The 20,966-nt window shown below is 37.3% G+C and overlaps 1 protein-coding gene across 2 annotated transcripts in view; it reads right to left on the bottom strand.

The window, feature by feature from the left end:
* LOC127626530 (breast cancer type 1 susceptibility protein homolog) overlaps window positions 1-18,794 on the bottom strand; it is a 28,930-nt gene extending 10,136 nt beyond the window's left edge. Inside the window, exons 1-18 of one of the 2 annotated variants that reach the window (XM_052102394.1) lie at window positions 18,653-18,794; window positions 18,274-18,349; window positions 17,874-17,927; window positions 15,936-16,016; window positions 15,724-15,812; window positions 15,552-15,588; window positions 15,299-15,405; window positions 11,641-14,628; window positions 11,462-11,535; window positions 8,256-8,418; window positions 7,884-7,932; window positions 7,391-7,485; window positions 6,670-6,911; window positions 6,511-6,598; window positions 5,452-5,529; window positions 5,273-5,313; window positions 1,942-2,025; window positions 1,501-1,558 (exon numbers count right to left, since the gene is read on the bottom strand). In XM_052102394.1, coding sequence (XP_051958354.1) covers window positions 1,501-1,558; window positions 1,942-2,025; window positions 5,273-5,313; window positions 5,452-5,529; window positions 6,511-6,598; window positions 6,670-6,911; window positions 7,391-7,485; window positions 7,884-7,932; window positions 8,256-8,418; window positions 11,462-11,535; window positions 11,641-14,628; window positions 15,299-15,405; window positions 15,552-15,588; window positions 15,724-15,812; window positions 15,936-16,016; window positions 17,874-17,927; window positions 18,274-18,347 — 4,402 coding nt within the window. In that variant the 5' untranslated portion in view covers window positions 18,348-18,349; window positions 18,653-18,794. The remainder of the gene's footprint in view (window positions 1-1,500; window positions 1,559-1,941; window positions 2,026-5,272; window positions 5,314-5,451; window positions 5,530-6,510; window positions 6,599-6,669; window positions 6,912-7,390; window positions 7,486-7,883; window positions 7,933-8,255; window positions 8,419-11,461; window positions 11,536-11,640; window positions 14,629-15,298; window positions 15,406-15,551; window positions 15,589-15,723; window positions 15,813-15,935; window positions 16,017-17,873; window positions 17,928-18,273; window positions 18,350-18,652) is intronic. The other variant, XM_052102395.1, reaches the window with a different exon arrangement.
* Between the last annotated feature and the right edge of the window lie 2,172 nt (window positions 18,795-20,966).

Here is a 20,966-nt window from a genome sequence, read left to right as displayed (position 1 = left end):
CAATTCTAGCGTTATTGACATGGTATATAACATTGCATATACAGTCCAAACATTAGAATCTGTTCAGTGTTCTGTTTTTTTCCATTTAAAATTAAGTTAACTTCAGTTATGGACATGATAAAAAATTTAGTTTTTCAGAGAAATCTGTGAATTGAAACGCACAATCCAAAAATAATACTAGTCACACAGTGAAGAGGGGTTGGCACTCCTAAGAACATGTAATATTGCACTTACAGTACATGTTGAAGATAACCATCCAAAAAGCTTTAAAACCTGCAGATTTTGACCTCCAAGACATTGGTATGATATCCATCGAGGCAGCATTATGGACTGATTTAATATTAAAATAGGTGTATGCCTTGCACGATTAATAAACACCTTTTGCCCTTTGCCAATCACACGCCTGTTATTTATTTGGCAAGTACCGATAGTCTTATAATAAGCTGGATAAAGAGCAGTCAGACAGTCATTTAAACAAAACAAACACCAACAGAACTCTGGAGGCAAACAACAAAATTTAAACAAATCAATGTTTCATTTCCATTCATTTCTTTTTTTGGTAGGCAGCCATGTAATGAGCACAATAACGAGCGTTCAGCTGGTAATTATCGCAATATAAACCCCTTCAGCTTGATACAAGACCCATATCATAGACTATACAGGGTTTTTCCTGCATCAAAAATGGTGTTCATGGTGACTGACGTATACGGTCCACCATATGCTAAAATTTGGTTTATTACATAATTGCGTTTAATTAATATATAACAGAAATACATTTCATGTTTACATAGGGTATGAGTTCTTTTTCATCATCTAAGTATTTGGAACCTTTTGAATACAACAAATACCTTTTTTCATTGTGTCATCTTGGAATTACACTGACACCTAGTGGTTTGGATGCAGCATCATTTAAAATAGATTTTAGTTTCAGATGTCATTGTAGAAATGTAGTATTCACAAACAGCCATGATTACTTTAATCAATGAGTGAAAGTGTCAAATAACAGGACGGTCACTGAGATTAATTGAGTAGTGTTCGGCTGGTCATGTGATTCTATTCCATATTTCCATATTCCATATTCTATTCATATTCCAGCCAATTGCAACCGTAGTGGTCTTCTTTAGGCTTCTATATTTGTCGTTTGGAATGTGATAAAAATGTATTTGTTTTTTTAATACTAAAGTAATACTAAAGATATGGGAACAAAATTGAGGAGGAGGATTAAGCTATGCATTAAAGTGTTAATGCATAAATCTGTAGTCATTCTTTAAAGAAACGCTTCAGATAGGACAGGGAGAGCAAACTCAAGAAAGAGAAAGAGTGCCATCTACTGGACACACATGAATTTGTATTTAAAAAAATGATGTATAGTACAAATGTTAAACACAACTTAAAATGCATGTGCAAAACACCCAAGCAATTTATATATTAAACCTACAGAAAGTTAAATACAAAATAAACAACAAATCATCTAGATTCCATTTTAACAACTGTTCATACCTCGACTCATATGAGTGAAACAGCCATGGAAACAGATCTCATATCCTCTCATCAACAGCTGAAAGACAAAAACACAATAATCACCGACTTAACACGGTCATTTCAACAGGAAGTAGTTTCTGTGGCATCGCAGATATAGAAAACTACAGGTCTACAGCCCGTAGAATAGTCAGTTTTGACATTATTGATCAGGGAACGTGAGCACATTTAGTACAAACTGCTACAATGAAAAACCTTAATCAACAAAATATCACATGCATTTTTAAAATAATGTAACATTTTATAAAACAACAAATAACACATTACCACTTCTAATTTCATAAAATAAAAAAATAAAAACATCCATTACATATTTGATAAAAAAAGACAATCATTCATATCAATTCCATCATATAAAAAAATGTGGATGTTTTAACTGTATTGTGTGGATAGCTGACTTACGTTGTCATCTGAGGTGGTCCGAGCTTTCAGGGGTCCATTGTGGTTGTGTCCGTTAACAACATCGCCATAAACCTCAAACAGTGCCTGAGGAAGAGGAGCAGGAAGAATGACAAACTCACAAAAACGGAATTTACTTAATGGCATGTTTTTAATATGAAGATACAATCTGTGACTGTTGTATCTTTCAGGCTGTTAAGAACAATAAAACATTAAAAAAGCTTGCATATGAACCTGAGTCTAGATGTTTTCTAACATGTGTCCTAAATCAGAACATATTTGATGTTTAAAATGCAGCTATGTCTAGTAGGACAATGCCAAAATACTGATGCTCATCACAGTTGTTTAGCACAACTCATATACAGGCGTATTCACACTCACAGCTCTTTGCAGTGACACATCGTCACAAGCACTCAGAAGTCATTCATTTTCAGCGATTTGTGGCAACTAGCCACATTAAAATGTTGAGCGGAGTATAACTCTTAATGGATTAAATTCATTATTTTCCTAAAAATTCTACAAACAATACCCCATAATGACAATGTGAAAGAAGTTTTTGAAATCTTTGCAAATTTACTAAAAATAAAAAACGAAACAAATCACATGTACAAAAGTATTCACAGCCTTTGCTCAATACTATGTTGAATCACCTTTGGCACCAATTAAAGCCTCAAGTCTTTTTGTGTATGATGCTACAAGCATGGCACACATATTTTTGGGCAGTTTCTCCCATTCTTCTTTGCAGGACCTCTCAAGCTCCATCAGGTTGGATGGGGAGCATCGGTGCACAGCCATTTTCAGATCTCTCCAGAGATGTTCATTCGGGTTCAAGTCTGGGCTCTGGCTGGGCCACTCAAGAACATTCGCAGAGTTGTCCTGTAGCCACTCCTTTGTTATCTTGGCTGGGTGCTTAGGGTCATTGTCCTGTTGGAAGATGAACCTTCGCCCCAGTCTGAGGTCCAGAGCGCTATGGAGAAGGTTTTCATCATGGATGTCTCTGTACATTGCTGCATTCATCTTTCCCTCAATCCTGCTAGTCTCCCAGTTCCTGACGCTGAAAAACATCCCCACAGCATGATGCTGCCACCACCATGCTTCACTGTAGGGATGGTATTGGCCAGGTGATGAGCGGTGCCTGGTTTCTTCCAGACATGACGCTTGCCATTCAGGCCAAAGAGTTCAATCTTTGTTTCATCAGACCAGAGAATTTTGTTTCTCATGGTCTGAGAGTCCTTCGACGGGCTGTCATGTGCCTTTTACTGAGGAGTGGCTTCCGTCTGCCCACTCGACCATACGGACCTAATTGGAGTGCTGCAGAGATGGTTGTTCTTCTGGAAGGTTCTCCTCTATCCACAGAGAAACGCTGGAGCTCTGTCAGAGTGACCATCAGATTCTTGGTCACCTCCCTGACTAAGGCCCTTCTCCCCCGATCACTCAGTTTGGCCGGGTGGCCAGCTCTAGGAAGTGTTCTGGTGGTTCCAAACTTCTTCCATTTACAGATGATGGAGGCCACTGTGCTCATTGGGACCTTCAATGCTGCAGAAATTTTTCTGTACCCTTCCCCAGATCTGTGCCTCGATACAATCCTGTCTCGGAGGTCTACAGACAATTCCTTGGACTTCATGGCAAAGGCTCTGGATACTTATGTTTTTTATTTTTAATACATTTGCAAAGATTTCAATCAAACTTCTTTAACGTTGTCATTATGGGGTATTGTGTGTAGAATTTGTGATTAAAATAATGGATTATGTCCATTATTTAGTAACATAACAAAATGTTGAAAAAGTGAAGCGCAGTGAACACTTTCCGGATGCACTGAATTTGACCGGTCATTGTGGTTAATATTGTTTTTTTTGCCCCTCGTCTCAATCACTACGTGATCTCTACAAGCCAATAAAATAATTTCAACTAAACTCAATACATTTCTTTATTTATTTGGCAAGTAGTCACTTAATAAGCGATATGATGAACAGTCAGACCATCATTCTTGCATATTAATACACGGGTCTCTGAAATACTCCATTCAGTTTGGTCAATAGCACCATCAAGGAGGTCAGATATTTCTGAATAACAACCGCACAAGAAGAGTTTCTAATAAAAAAAATTGGTGCCCGCCAATGTGTCCGGGAATGATAAAGTTTGGAGAACAAATTAGAAAAAATCTGGTCATCTCATTTCTGCGTTAATTCTGCACTGTAAACACAATGGAATACACATAAGGCAATATATATGCTAATAATGACAATCAATTCAAATGAATGATAAATGTTTGTTCATTATAGCGGCTTTTTCCATTTATAAAAATATTATAATAAATATTGAAACAACAAATTGTTGGGTTATGTCAAATAATTTATCACTTTAGCTAATTTCCATGGCTCTTTATTTTATGACTATTTTCCCCCAATTGTTAATAGTACAAAAACATTTTGCTGCCAAAGTGAAGTAAAATGTGTCCAGTGTTTCTCTACAACTTGAGATTCACATAAGCTGGTGTCCTTCGCTCCATGATGTAATTCTGAAGAGTGGCATGCAAAACGGGAAAGCAGGCAGCTTTTGCCAGTGTGCAGGATACAACTGATGTAGTCAAGAATAAGGACTTTGCTTCTGAAGTTCTCTGGAAACTTCAAACCTCTATGGCAGCGAAACACTGTTATTGTTGTCATGGCGTCACACTGTATATTTGTGTCCTGAACACATTTAGAAACCTTTAACTACAACTTTCACAGTTAATAATTCCATGGAGTACAAAATGTATGGTAAAATTAAGAGGTTAGGTAACTCAGTCCATGAATGGAAAGATACATGAAGTATTAAAGATTCGAGCTAATCAATTTAATATGCATCTCTACCAGTGTAGATTTGGATGATGGTGTATTAAAAAACGTATAGATGTTGATGCAGGGCACACCGTTATCTCTTTACCTCATCAGTGTTGTTTATAATGTTATAATGTCAGGGCTGTCTAACATTTTGAGAGGGTTGCCTTCCTCCATATAGAGCCTTTCACAAGAACGTTCTTTGTAGAATTAAAATGAGTCACATAAGTTTTGTGGTCTAAAACTCTGAAGGGTTTTCTCCCTCAACTGCTTAACATCTAATGGTGTTTTCTCCTTGCCACAGTCACCTTTAGCTTGCTGTCACATTTTCTATAAAGCTGCTTTGAAACAATGTGTATTGTGAAAGAGCTCTACAAATAAACTTGACTTGATAGTTCAGACTCTAAATTCTGATTCAATGAGCTGCATTCAAAGCTGTTGTACAATACCAGCAAGAGCACAACTGTTTCCCATTTGCTGTGAAAATAAATAAGAAAAATGGGAAATGTACTTACTTCATCAAGAATCTTCCCTTGTCTAAAACATTCAGAGACCCCTGTGGACATAACAGAGAAAATGATGTCATCAGCTTTCCGACATCAATACGTCTGCCCAGTGTAAATGTATAGTATTTCGATGGGATTTTGTCTTCTAAAGACCAACGCAAAGCATCAATACCCCAATCTGTACTTACACTGGAAACTAAGCACCCACTTCCTCCCCGCGATGCCCTGGAAGTATTTCAGTGTGCGTTCACACACCAGATTCTCATCTGTAACAGTGTGCATGATAGATGAGCAGTGCGGGTGAAATATAGAAAGCAAGCAAATACATTTCAGAACAGATTAATATTTAACTTGTTATTTATAAAAAAACAAAAAACAAAACCAGTTTATGCAGATCCAACTGTGAGTAAGGATACATCCACAATAATCTGGATAAATTTGAAAACTGCTTTTCCGTTTTTGAAACGCTCTCAATCCACACTGACAAACATCATTCACAAGTTGCTGGTCTAAACTTATACATCTGACAACGCTTAAATCTCCTTAATGTGCATGCAGACAAAATGTAAGAAGCCCTGCATCATTTCCATGCATGAAGAAGGTGTTTTCAAATTAATCTTCGACATTAATCTTACTTAGACATGCAGTCTAAGTATGGACGGAAGGCCAAAACATAGCGAAAAAGATCCGTTTTCAAATGAAAACATCAGTATAGACATGGCCAAAGCTATTGGTATTGAAACCCTGGAAAAGTGTCACTGTCTCTCTGTGGTGCTATCAAAACATTGCTTTGTTTAAGCATTCCAGTCAGCCTGACATAGCATCTTTGGCTCAATCAATGGCGTGAGTTTGGGGCGGGACTATCTATTTGTCTAACAAATGGCAGAAGGCATCTAAAAAGAAACATAGAAACAGTTTGAAAACAGTTAATATTTTACCAATTCTGTTTGGCGACGCACAAATTACACTTCACCTTTAAAAGTTTAGTTCACTTGAAGATGAAACTTTTGTCATCACTTACTAACCCTTATGTTGTTCCAAACCCATATGACTTTCTTTCATCAGTAAACCACAAAAAGAGATCAGGCTAACATTCTGCCTAACATCTCCTTTTCTGTTCCACTGAAAAAATAATAAAAAAAATGTATGTGAACTAACTTTAAAGTTAGTTTAAATGTCTCTCAGAGCACCAGTCAAGATCTGTTACTGTTCTTCAAAATGTTTCCTGGTCATGAAACAAATCACACCTGTTTTAATGATGATGTGGGTTGTATTTGAAGTGATCTCTTTGGTCAAACTGCAGCCCATCTTCTTGGCAAACTTCTTCACTATGCTCTGCACAGACAGTAAAAGGTGAATTTATTTCTACATTTATTATGTTTTCACAAGAAGTTCATTTCTCTCACCAGTTCACTGGCAGTGAGTCCAGACGCCACCAGTCCTGTAACTCTACATGATGCACCACTGTCTGTGGCTTTCGTCTTGGGGTGAGCAGGTAAGGCTTTCCTCTGAATTGCTTCATCTGTTGGCTTTGTAGTTTGATCAGCGGTGAAGCTCTGTGCTTTGACACATGACCGTAAACTCAATCTCTGTGATGACAGCCGTCTATTTCCGAGGGATTGCTGGCTTCCTCTGGTGAAGTATCGCCCTGTGGGATAGATATCAGTGTAATCACATACACAGATCTATAAAGCACAACAGTACATGAACGTTCGGTTTAGGGGTAGGCGATTTGAGGAAAAAATTCTTATAGGGGTCATGACATGAGGAATAAAATCTTCCTTGATAGTTTGACATATAAGAGATCATTGTAGATTTACTAAATACTTTAAGTTTCAGAACTCAAAACTTCCTCCTCACTGCAAATAGAGCATTTGTTGAAACTAAGCTGAACCTTAAGGAACATATTAAAATAATAAAAAAATGGCATGTTATGACCCCTTTTTTGGTTGATAACAAAATACATAACTAAAATCATATTTTAAGGGAGGTGGGGAAACAACAACACTAAAAAATGTATATCGTTTGAACCGATATATTGCCCATCCCTATAGTACTGATATAATCCACCATACTGCTGCTGCTGCTGTGGTTGGCCTTGTTTCTGTTGGGCAATTGTTATCATACCTTTTATTGCCTGTGCATTTCCATTAACAGCATTAGATTGAACAGTCTCTGGAATATCTGGATGATCCCTGCTGGAATCAGGGGCTTTATTGTCACTGGGAAAAGACACAGTATTAGAAGGTAGTGTAATGTACGAAAGAAGTAACACTATGAAACCCAAACTTATCCCACATTTATGATACGACCGGTCAAAATATTGGTCACACTTGACCGAATTTATGTTTCTAATTATCTTAAAAACATTTTGTTCTAAAGGCTTATGCGTAAATGCTGAATTTACGTTTCGATTTTTAACGGATACATTGGAATGAAAAATGAAGGAAAAGCAGCCAACAAGTGTCCAGCCTACATGGGAATTTATGATTGGTAAATGTAAAGTATATTGCTGTGTGCATGTGTAACAACTTTACAAATTGAAATACAATTAATAACTCTATTTGAGATCATGCAAGGTTGGGAGTGAAAGAGATCAATCAAAACCCATTTTGAATACCTGTCTGTTCTTTCTCCTTTCCAAACATTCTTCATACATTCAGTGCCAGCTAAAATGCAAATCAAATACAAAATGCATCCAATTTTTAGATCCAAATCTTGAAAAATGCATTTTAATATTGTATGACTGAGCATGCCGATAAACCATAATATAACAGGCAACCAAAACAATGCAAATATAGCTAAAATCATTCAAATGAGAGTTACTATCACATCCATAAATATATGCAACCTTCCCACAAATTAAGGTGTCAAATTCACAAATATGGTACACACACACACACACATATATATATATATATATATTATTATTATTATTATTATTATTTTTAGATAGAGCAGCTGATACTGTTTTAACTTCATAGCTTCTTACTAGGTTGTTTTTTACCCAAGTTCTGGTCCAGCTGAGGTGCTTGAGAGGGACTGGGGTCATCTCCTTTAGACCCACAGTCAGACTCCTTCTTACGAAGAGCTTCTGAAACCAGCGCCATCATCCTCTCCAGTCTACGTAGCTCCTCCTGCATCTCAACTTTTTTCTGACAGAAAAACAGAATTGGAATATGAATTTCGGTTATTAGTGGCCATACGATCTACAGCAGGAGGAATTCCTCAACAGAGAATTGATCATGATTCATGACCTCAGTTAGTAATCAGTGTTATAAAATCATCAGTAACAGGTGAAATTTAGTCATTTCCACATGGTAAATGTTCAATACATCTCCAGTGACAGTTAGTCTGCCTACTGCAGTCAGTTTGCTTTGCAATGCGGTTGCTAAGACGATCTGACTGGTTTTGTTTAATGTTCCATATAAAAAAAAAATAAATAAATAAAAAATCTCCATGAAATTCTGGTCTTTAGATATTGATGGGGTCCCTCTTCCAATGTAAGTCCAAAGGATGTTTTTTTACTCCTTTTACAATACAACAGGCAAAACTTAGGGATGCACTAATTCTACAAGTCATTTTATATTGGGCTAATACTGGAGGTTAAAAACTTGTACTTGGTTTCAGGATCATCATTTAATATTTCTGAGTACGAGTACATTGACATAATGACGTGCCTGCTGATTAAGACCAGGTTGTAAACATGTCAGCATTTGGGTGTTAGTTAGTCAGTGATTTTACACTATGCCAGCTTCCATGGCTATTCTCATGGTGAAAAATAAGCTAAAATCCTGTATATTACAAGAAAGAGTGATTAAAAACCTATATAAGGTTTTTAAAATGTACTTTTGATAAGAACTCTAAAACTTATTCAGTGCTGACTTAGTTAAAAATCTCTTCAAAAGGAGTAAAATAATCTCTTCAAGCGGAGTAAAGTTTAAAGTTTATTACTAAAAGTAATAAAACCAGCCAATTTGGGTGTTACAAAGAAGTGGAAAAAGAAAGACTGCCATTCGTAATATCTGTAATATGGCATTTACTGAAGTGAAGGCAAAACTTCAAAGATTTTATGCAGAGGCTCTGCAACCAAAAATGTCCATAATTTCAGCATAGATAGCAAATTAAGGAAATTTTAAATTTTGTCAATCATTGTGACAAAAAAAAAGAAAATCATTTAAATCTCGAGAATTCATTTAATTTTATCCATCTTTAAGTGATATATATGCCGCCTCTCTCTCTCTGCGCATGTTTGTGTGTGTGTGAGTGAGTGAGAGAGAGTAAAGGCGGGTGCACAATACGAATTATAAGACTCCTTTAAGATTGTTGCTTGTCAGACTGTACGATATGAACGCATTGATATCACCACGGCATACTGTTCGACGTTATGTCAGACTGCACGATATACATCGTAGCCAATTGTGGTCCCAAACTCACGTTACAGGAGTGTTGCGGAATAGAAGCGAAATGGCAAAATGAAAATCGAAATGGAAATTTTCCCACCACGGAGGAGCATTTTTTTTTTTTCGCTCTCTGAAAGTTAAGACATCAGCATTTCCACTGCTCCAATACCACTCCATCACAAGCATAGGCTACATTTTAAAGTAAATGTATTAAAAGTAAAATAGTCATTAAAATAACGTTGTAAAGAAAATGCATGATAAATGTAAATATCTCATCTGGCCATCGTAATATCAGTCACACTATATGGATAAGATGCTAAATTTCAGACACAGCCTAAATTTCGTCGGAGACTGAAGATCATTGCAAAGGCTATTAATCGGCCATCTGTGAACATGTCACACTGAACGTTGTAAGATTGTGCCCTGCGACGAGAGAAATCCTTTAGGATTTCCGAAATTTGTCTCAAATGGCAGAATCGTGGCCATAATTATACAGTGTGCACCCGCCTTAAGAGAGTGGTTTCACCAATCTCTCACTTTTTAATCTTTTTTAATGTACAGCCACATTTCACAGCTCATCGTCTCCACTATTGCGTTCTTTTTGCAGTCACCACCAGCTTCATCCACTGACGAAGTTCAACAGGAATTTGGAATACTACAGGCTTCCACGGATGAAGTGTCTTGCAAAAAGAATGATGCGTTTGTTATAGGATTGGTTTCAGGTAAATTGGTATCAGAGTAAAGATCCTTTCCCCATGTTCTTGTTAAAATGTCCCTATAACACAAATTATACAACTGAGTAGAGCTGTCATTGTGCAGTGCGAGCGGCTGCACCCAGTTTATTGAGCACACACAGATATGCACGAGACAAGCACACTCTCCCAGAATGTCCTCTGTAGCGCTGGGAAGTTGAATTAATTTTAATGAATTGGTTTATTCTGATGCTTAATACACTCACGCAGCATCTGTACCAGTGATTATCGTGATGGGTCACAACCAACACTGCTTAGTAACAACTCTATATGTGCTTTGCAGTGACACTGAAGGGACATCAAAAAGATACAAATGTGAATAAATGAGTATAATATTTAGCATAAAAAGTTTATATATAGGCTTATGACAAAATTATTTTAAGACACACCACTATCCCATTACAAGTGCTCTTGGTGAGTAAAATATAGTGTCTATGCAAGAATACTATAGAGCACAAAGTGCAATTAAGTATACAATATACAGATGATGCAATAGTGGCAACCTTGTAGCTTCAAGCCCTTTTGTTTTATTTTTACAGCGATGTGGCTTGCCACACATATTTTCTTTACTGAACCTCACCTCCAATAGAAAAACTTTGGACACCCCTGGCTTAAAGCATGAATAAATCAAACATGTTAACTGGGTTACTTCTTAAAGTAATTTACACTCTGGTAAAATGGTCTTTTGAATTGTCATTTTAAATGAATGAAAATGTTAATATTGGCTTTATCAAGATATCAGTGTACATACACAACCGGAATGGCATACACACACACACACACAAAACTATCAATCCTCGGTACTGGTCTAAACTTGAAAATTTGGTCCTTGAATCTGTTGGTGCACCCCTAGCAAAGAATTTACTGATCACTCAAGTATAGTATAGCACAACTATGGTGCTGCTTAATACTTTTGTTCAAATCCCTAACCCAAGTATGTATGAGCAATAATAAAATTGATGAATGCCTTTAGCAACAACCAGTAATTATATATTTGCATTGATCTTTACAATTTTGTCTGAAAAATGTCAATCTGCCCTCACCTGTGTGTTAAAAATTTCATACTGAGATGACTCAACTGAAAGTCTTGCGTCACCAGAAATCCCATCAACTGCACCTGTGTTTAAAAAGACATTAAACAAATTGATTTAACAAAACATAAGAAAATCTTCATTCCCAAAATAAAGTTTCCATAACTTTGCTAAGTTCTGTACAAACTAACATTCCTCTGGTGTGCCAAACAGATCCACAGATCCTTGACTTGAAGGAAGACAGTCATCTTTGTTGGGAAGGACAGGAGTGCAGTCATCTTGGATAGTAACTAGACTTCCAGTCACATTCATTTGTCTCTGAGGAGGACACGCATCCTGGTATCCTGACCCTGACTCTGGCCGATTCATGGAGTGACTGTGCTGGCTTGAAGAACCAGGTCCGGAGTTTGCTCTTTGGTCATTCACTTGTGTGCCATCTTGGTTTGAATCTGCTGATCTTGGAAGTGACCCTTTGGACGAATTGGGGTCTAAAGGGTGACATTTAAAGATCTGAGACATGGAGGGTAAGCTACCTTCATCATTACTGAGTTCAGAATCTGATGAATCAAGTCTTTGAGCTCTCCTCTTCTTTCTTTTGATATTTGGCAGAGAAACACTTTCTACGCTGCTTTCTTCCACCTTCTGCAAGCTCTCGCTGACCACTGGTCTTATAGTCTCACCTGCTATAAGACCATCTGGGGTGATGGAGGAATCCAGAGAGTGTCGACAAGAGTTTGGCATATTTCCTGAAGAGTGGCACAAGTCTTGAATTCTGAAGGAGGCTACATCACTCTGTGCAATGTGTCCTTGATTCTCCTTTGAGTGTTCCTGAGTCCATGGATCACAGGAAGCTATTTTTGGGGACTGTTTTTCCTCAGAAGCCTTGCAGCTCTGTTTTTGTGGCTCATCTTCCGTAGCATTAAGGACAGGGAACAGCAAGGCAGAGTCCATGGGTTCAGAATGCTCAGGAAGTCTTGAATTTTGAGAATTTGAAACTCTACAGAGACTTTCACTAATGGCAGAATTTTGGATCGATGTTTGCTCCTGACATTCTATGTAGGCTGTAGTTTTTCCTGGTGACTTAATGACACAGGTGCTGTTTGCATTATCAGAACTTTTCTGTGGCAATGCTTCAGGAGGCAGGGGCTCAACATGGTTTGAGGTTGAAACATCATCATTCACAAATGAATCTTTTAAAGCTGATGGTGTATCACTTCTTTCTTTTGCTCCATTCATGGAAATTTTGTTTGGTTTATCTGTGGAATCTGTATTATTTGGACCATTTCTGAGACTATTGGCTGCCTTAACAGGGAGTGTAGCTTTGGGGCTATGAAGGTAAAACGATTTTCTTTTGGTTGTTTTGAATGTCCTCATAAGTTGCTCCGTGTCTTGCTCACTGTCACTGGCATCATGTTCCTTATCAATCTCAATGCCTTTGGACTGTGCAGCACATAAAGCAGCAGAACTTGCCAAAGTGTTACCTCTTAAGGAAACTACATTTGAGGAGTCTAAATTATGATTCTCGAGTAATGGTATAACAGCCACAGAGGGACTTATATAGGAAACCATTGAAACACTCTGTTCATCTTGAACAATAGTGTTCGGCACAGCAGTAATATACGATTTCTCTTCTGATGGTTGTCCACTCTGTACAAAAGAACCTGAACTTGATTGGAGCTTCTCAATTACACTCAAGTCACTGTTGTAAACGCATCCATTTTTTCCAACAACCAGTTCAGATTTTTTACTTTTAGGTGTACTACTTACATTAGCTTCTTCTGTGTCAGCACGTGTCACATTAGTATCTAAGCATTCAGTGTTATCAAGGTTGGAAGTCTTTGCCAAGATATTTTCAGATATAAGAGATGAGTCTTTAGGGACTTGTTTAGGTTTCTTCTTGCGACAAGTGCCCTGAACTTGTTCTGTGAAAAGCTGTAACCTTAAACTTCTTCTGGTCAACCTTTTGTCAGGAGTCTGTGGTTCTTCACTACTTGGAAAAGTTTCAATATGAACTTCAGTCTCAACCATTTTAGCATTTCTTGCAGAGTTCTCAGCCACAACAGCAATCTCAGTCCCAGCATTCACAAGGGTGAGGGATTTTCTTGCATTCTTACTTTGGGCTGGATAATCTTTTAGGTTCTCACAGCGGTTCTTTCTCTTGCAAACCTGTTTGTCATTTTTATTCCCGTTGTTGTTCAAACCCTCAAAGGCATCTTCCATCTTTGACACCAGCTTCCTCCTGGGCCTCGTTAGTGGTATCTCAAATACAGGACTGTTCTCAACATTTCTGTTTTCATGTTCTTCCTCTAGACACTCTATAATGCCATCTTTATTCTCGGCTTGAGAATTTATTACCAGTTGTCCAGCCTTGCAACTGTTCAACTTGACATCTTTTACTGTTTTGTCCCCAAGCTCAGTATTTGTGAGTTCTTCAGGTTCCTCAACATCCATTTGATAGCTTCCAGCAGTCTCCTCTTCGTTGCGGAGTACATTTGCTGGAGTCAGGTCTCCACTCATTTTTAAGTTGCTCTCGACTTCTTCAAAACATGAGGTGTGAGGGGCAGTGCTCTTTTCAGGTGAAAACCGCTTGTTGTGTTTGTCCTTGCTAGTTTTTCGACCTCTTTTGTATATGGCCCCAAACACTTGTTCCTCCAGCCGTTGCCGAGACCCCTCCAATGCTGGACGGACTACCAATTCAAGGCAAGCTGGTTGGTTATTCACTGAAGTTACAGAGGAGCAAATGCTTTCATTATCAGAATCACTGTAAACTCCAGGAATATTCTTATTTCTCACACTACTGTTCTCTTTGGTTTCCAGGTTTATAGTAGGTGAAGTGTTCAGCAACCACTCAGACACTTTATCTACACTCATCTTCTGCTTGTGATCCACAGGTCCCTCTTGCTTTGAGTCAGACTTATTGGATGTTCTGTTTGAGTGCCTCAAATATGGATTTTTTGCATCTTGACTTTCACTTTCATGAGATTTGACTGCATGAGATCTAGTTTTTCTTCTGTACACAACTTGCTCAGCTCGCCCTGGTGCCTCTTTCTTTCTCTCCAGAGTGGATATACAATGTTCAGAGCCATTTTGTGGCAGTTTACTCATATCAGCTTCCTTCTCTTCTGAATTTGAAGGACATGAATTCTCCAAATCCATCAACTGTGCAAACCCATCTTTAGCTGTATGATGATAGAAATAGAATTAATGATTTTACATGAAAAAAAAAATCAATCACACTAGAGATTAAATTAGTTTTGTTATGAAATAGGTTTGCACTGTGTCTATGCCGCTAGCAATTATAAACTGCACTTTAAGTTTTTTGTGGAGCAGAAATTGTACAGCACTGTTCATTTTTGTTTTGTTATATTGAATAACATTCTCATAAGCAGTAGTTGTATATACAGTGGTTCCAAAAAGTATTTTTCAGACATAAATGTTATTACATTAGATAGCATAATAAAGATAGCACAAGCACACTTCTCAAGCAAAACATCATACAAAAAGAAATGAGTTAGGTTTGAAATGATAAAACAATAGATATACAGTTCAACATAAAAACAACAAATGACACTTCGTGGTTGTCAAATGTTAGTGGAACATGTCCATGGTTAATGTGATGATCTACACTTGTGGTAACTTCGCTATGACACCTGTGTGAACTTGAGGGGAACTGACATCTGCTATAAATTACCTTGAAACCAATTGCTTAAAAGGATCAGAAAAGTTAGCTCTAAAAACAATCTCTAGCATCAATTGTTTGGAGACGTCACTTGCTTTAATTTTGTATCTAATGCAATGATATACAGATATTTTTTTAAAGTTGCCCAAATACATGTGTGGATGTCTCACCAGCGGCTGAGGAGGACAGAGATACATCATTATCGTAAGGTATTTCCATGTCACTGGAGTGAATATTTTCCAGTATGCAATGTTGATCTCCTGATCCCGTTTCAATACTGAAAATGTAACAAAAGAGACTATGATAAAGCGACATGTTACCGTATCTAATCATAAGATAAAAACCAGGATAAGCAAAGAAGCTAAATGTGTGGTGAATCTGTAAAGACACTAAATGCAAAAGCCACAGATTTAAGGTGTTTACCATTCCTGTTGCCTTTTTTGTAGCATTCCAGTAAAATCTAGTAAAACAAAAAACAGAGTCAAGAAATTTGAGAATTCTTTTTTTTTAATGCCCAAATCTATAAAAGTACAAGAAATGTTAGCAATTATCATAGCTATAAGCTTAGCTATAGGCTACATGTGTAAAGACTCACAGTTTGTGCACGTGTCAAACTCATAAGACTGAACCAGGTACTTCAGTCCCTCTACCAGGGTCTGGAACCCGGGACTCTCGTGCAGAGTCCTAAACAACAGAGGGACATTGAGCTAAAGCAGACACTGTACACTTTATGAGGGAAACATATTTGTTAACAGCTGCTCTGTGCATGGACACTTCTGAGAGTGGAGATAATGTATTCTGCATTACCTTTTAGTAATTTTCATTTTGCACACTGGACAAGAGGCCTCGTTTCTCTTAGATCTGTCCAATAACTTCAGCATGCAAAATCTGAGAAAATTAATAACACAATGAAGTCATCTGAAATCTGAATCTGGCTTTCCACACGATCCATAACCATGGGAAAACCTGATACTAGAATGCTATGGCAAGTTGATTAGCCACAGACAACCAATCATATAATAGACAATACATTAAAAAAATCATATTTAAATAATAAATATACCAAGGTTATTATAGTTGAGTTTTTAATAGAGTTTTCATTTTTATTTCATTTCCAAATATTATAATATTTAATTTAAGTTATTTTGCAAACTTTGTCAAGTTTCAATTCAGGTTTTCAATTAATTGGTTTTATTTTAGTCAGTTTTCATGGAAATGTTTTTATGTAAAATGTAGCTTTATTTTTATTGGGGGCTTGGGTAGCTCAGCGAGTACTGACGCTGACTAGCACAAGTTCGATTCCAGGGTGTGCTGAGTGACTCCAGCCAGGTCTCCAATTCATTTAGTTTTAACTCCATGTCAGCAACTAGGCTATTCACAGGGCAAACATGGGTTCGTCAATACATTTTTGCAATATTAGATAAGACAATTTAAGTTTATACAAGATAAACGTGTTAAATCATTTAACACGTTTATCTTGTATAATCTTCCACACACACACACACACACACACATACATATACACACACACACACACCAATCAGCCACATCATTAAAACCACCTGTCTAATATTGTGTGCAGTACATCCTCCTCGCGCTGCCAAAACAGTGCCAACCCGCATTTCAGAATAGCATTCTGAGATAATATTTTTCTCAACACAATTGTACAGCGCGTTTATCTGTGTTACTGTAGACTTTTGTCAGCTCAAACCAGTCTGGTCATTCTCTGTTGACCACTCTCATCAAAATAGCATTTCCATCCGCAGAACTGCCGCTCATTGGATGTTATTTTGTTTTTGGCAATTCTAGAGACTGTTGTGTGTGAAAATCACAGGAGATCAGCAGTTACAGAAATACTCAAACCAGCCCGTCTTGCACCAACAATCATCCATGTGATTATCTAATCAGCCAATCATGTGGCAGCAGTGCATAAAATCATGCAGATACGGGTCAGAATCTTCAGTTAATATTCACATCAACCATCAAAATGGGGAAAAATGTATCTCAGTGATTTGGACCGTGGCATGATTGTTGGTGCCAGATGGGCTGGTTTGAGTATTTCTGTAACTGCTGATCTCCTGGGATTTTCACACACAACATTCTCTAGAACTTACTCTGAATGGTGCCAAAAACAAAAAAACTGTTCTGTGGATGGAAATGTCTTGTTGATGAGAGGGGTCAACAGAGAATGGCCAGATTGGTTTGAACTGACAAAGTCTATGGTAACTCAGGTAACTGCTCTGTATAATTGTGTTGAGAAGAAACTCAGAATGCTATTCTGATATCTGTTTTGGCAGCACAAGGGTGACCTACACAATATTAGGCAGGTGGTTTTAATGTTGTGGCTGATCATTGCAATATATATATATTAACATTCTGAGGTAAACAATGACAGAAAATGCTCTTTTCATTCTATTTTTCTTTTTTGTAGTACATTTCAGAAGACTAGAAGCAACCAGAGCGGATTTAAGTACATTCTTTAGCCAAACAAGCAGTTAAAAGGTTTGCATGTTGTACTTGTCCAATTATGTTATTTACCTCTGAAATATTCAAATAAGAACATTAATCCCATGTTTACAAATGAACAATTTTAAAATCACAAAATATGACAACCCAGAATAAATTCAGCAAAGGTCCAATTATGCTGCTGTGAAAACTTTTGATCAGGCATCTAATTTTTTCTTGAATATTGCTTAAAACAAACAAAATATAAACCCAGAAATTCTAATGAAAAACGTAACTCACTTGCAGAACTGGTGGTCACATTTAGTAGATACAGGAGTGACCATCAAATCCAGACTAGAGGAAAAATTATAAATATGAAGATGTTAGATAATATCAGAAATATCAATGTCATACTGTCTGTACAGAGATTACTTATTGGATCTGTTATTGCGGTTTAGATTCCAAACAATTTTTGAATTGTTAAAATTTGTGTTTTATGCACACAGTCTTATGTGAATACCATGGAAACTATATAATAGTTTCTGACATACACACTTTAGTTACAGTTCATACATTGCAATTATTTCAAAAAGTTTATAAAATAAGTCAATTTGAGTTTTACTGTAATAACAAATAACAATACCTGTAGTAATTATGGTATTATGATAGGTACATTTCTATGTGTGTCATCATCACTCACCATATGGGACACTGCAGGTTTTCCCATATCACAGAGATACCGTGCCTGACAACATCAGCATGTGGAGAACTCATCTCTACACAAACACAACATGGTATTTACATAGTAATCCAAGGTACTTCGAAGAATACCACGTTACATGTCCAGAACCCATGGTTATACTATTATGTCTAACAAAAAAACATGGTAAGACACTGATTTGGTTTACAGGACTGAAAAAACACGGTGTTGTCGAATTATTTGACAATTAATTATTTTTGAAAACACTTGGTCAGTTGTCAAATTACTGAGACAGGACATTTTGTTACATAACTTCCAGTGACGCTATATACAGCGACATATCGTTATTGTGGAAAAAAACATTACTAAATGCACATACCTAGTTTGTCTTATGATTCTTTCTGTTGCAATAACGCGATATTAGTTCTGATAACAAATAAAAAGAGCTCTTGTAATGTCTTTGTTGTCGATTCAGCGAACAGTCCTTCAGTTCAGTTTTCCCGCAACTATTTGGTCACATGACAACAGATTACGAAACTCCAATCCTACTATGGCGAAGAAATAGCTCATGAATATTGATTTACATTTTAGAGCCGTCACTACTCGATCCGTACCGGAAACACGATTGGTACTGCGAGCCAATCACTGGAGGTGTAAATGTCACTTGTCTGATCACTGTAGCGCCGCATTGAAAAGACGTCATCGCGCACCGCGCACTGCGCAGACAGTCTAGAAGATAATACACAAATATAAACGTTACATTTTTGTTTTATACTTAATATATAAGTATAATTAAAATATAAATTAATTCAAATATATTTAATTTAAATAAAAAGTTATTAAGAACTGTTTTCTAGTGTGTATTTTGGTACACACACACACACACACACACACACACACACATGTTGTATGGGGACTTTCCATAGATATAATGGTTTTTATACTGTACAAACTTTATATTCTATCCCCTAAACCTAACCCTACCCCTAAACCTAACCCTCACAGAAAACTTTCTGCATTTTTACATTTTCAAAAAACATAATTTAGTATGATTTATAAGCTGTTTTCCTCATGGGGACCGACAAAATGTCCCCACAAGGTCAAAAATGTCGGGTTTTACTATCCTTATGGGGACATTTGGTCCCCACAAAGTGATAAATACACGCTCATACACACACACACACACACACACACACACACACACACACACACACACACATATATATATATATATATATATATATATATATATATATATATATATATATATATATATATCATGAAGGAGGGAACAAAACAAACTCTTCTTCAAAATGAGACTTCTCATTTGGTGAACTATCAGGGGGCAGCCCTAAATTTTTTACATTTGTATATTAAGGTATTATACAATAAGTGGGCCAAATATTTCCAGCTACAGTATATTAGGGTGGGCTGGGAGGTGAAATAGTTGGGCATCTGGGAATGGGGCAGACTAGTGATATATGAAACAGTAGTGTGACTTTTCTTTTGCTGAAATCGTTCTGTGCTCACCGAAATATGAAACATTGCCCACAGTGGCATAATTGGTAACTATTGTTGGGCTTATGGGCATACGTGAGCTCCATTTTCAGGGTGTATTGTCCACAGAGGGGAGACAAATGTGAGTTGAAAAGTGAGTTGTTTTCAACAGTAAAGGCTGTAATACAGTGAGGAGGAGTCCATATTTTATTAACTCAACCCCAAACTGAAACCTAACCATCATTGGTGTAAAAATTCAGTTTTAGAGGGTAAAATGCAACCTCTGAATTGCGCTCATTACTGATTATGCAAGCACGATAACTTCCTGGTGTCAGCATGTGATCTGTACCCGGGTCACACGTACCGCTGACGCAACATGCTACCGGTCATGCCACAGGAGAATGTAAACACACGGGAGCCAATGCAAACATTTCTGATAGTGGTGGTGGTGTATTGGCTAAAGCACAGGGCTGTTAATCAGAAGGTCACTGGTTCTAACCCCACGGCCACCACCATTGTGTCCTTGAGCAAGGCACTTAACTCCAGGTTGCTCCGGGGGGATTGTCCCTGTAATAATTGCACTGTAAGTCGCTTTGGATAAAAGCGTCTGCCAAATGCATAAATGTAAATGTAAATGATAGCAGATGGTGCTTGTCAGTGATTTGACATCATGTGGCCGATCCTAGGGTACTGAAATTCTATGAAACAACATATCACCTTCTCGTAGGATCATGTTGCTCAGAAAGGGGGAGCCTCTGGTGTTCTTCACCAGTAGTGATGAACCAGAGAAAAACCTTTGGCAACAATGGACAATTTGCTGCAAGTTTGCCACAAACTCTTGATTTTTGTAAGGGATATTACCATACTACTACCATATGGCAGAAGTTAGATTAGTATGGGTAGTATACCATTCCAAACTCAGCCTGTATTTTTTTGTATTGTGGCAAGCGGTCAGTGTGACGTTTCAATCTTCTAGGTTAATCTTCTTGCAGGTGAGAGTTAAACAAACTTGGGCTGAGTTACCACCCATATCTATCTTCCAACTTCTACCATATCTGTTCAAGGCAGAAAACATAAGAGTAGTATGGTTTTATGCCATTCAGAACTCTGCCTTGAACTTTATTACAGTGGAATGCAAAATTTCTTTGCATGAGCTTTCGTTTCCAGTCTCCCGTGTTCTGATGCGTTTGAATGGA

The sequence above is a fragment of the Xyrauchen texanus genome, chromosome 33 (genome assembly GCF_025860055.1).
Source record: "Xyrauchen texanus isolate HMW12.3.18 chromosome 33, RBS_HiC_50CHRs, whole genome shotgun sequence".
Classification (NCBI taxonomy): domain Eukaryota; kingdom Metazoa; phylum Chordata; class Actinopteri; order Cypriniformes; family Catostomidae; genus Xyrauchen; species Xyrauchen texanus.
The sequence above is the reverse complement of the archived record's forward strand: the minus strand, read 5'-3'. Positions and strand labels throughout refer to the sequence as shown.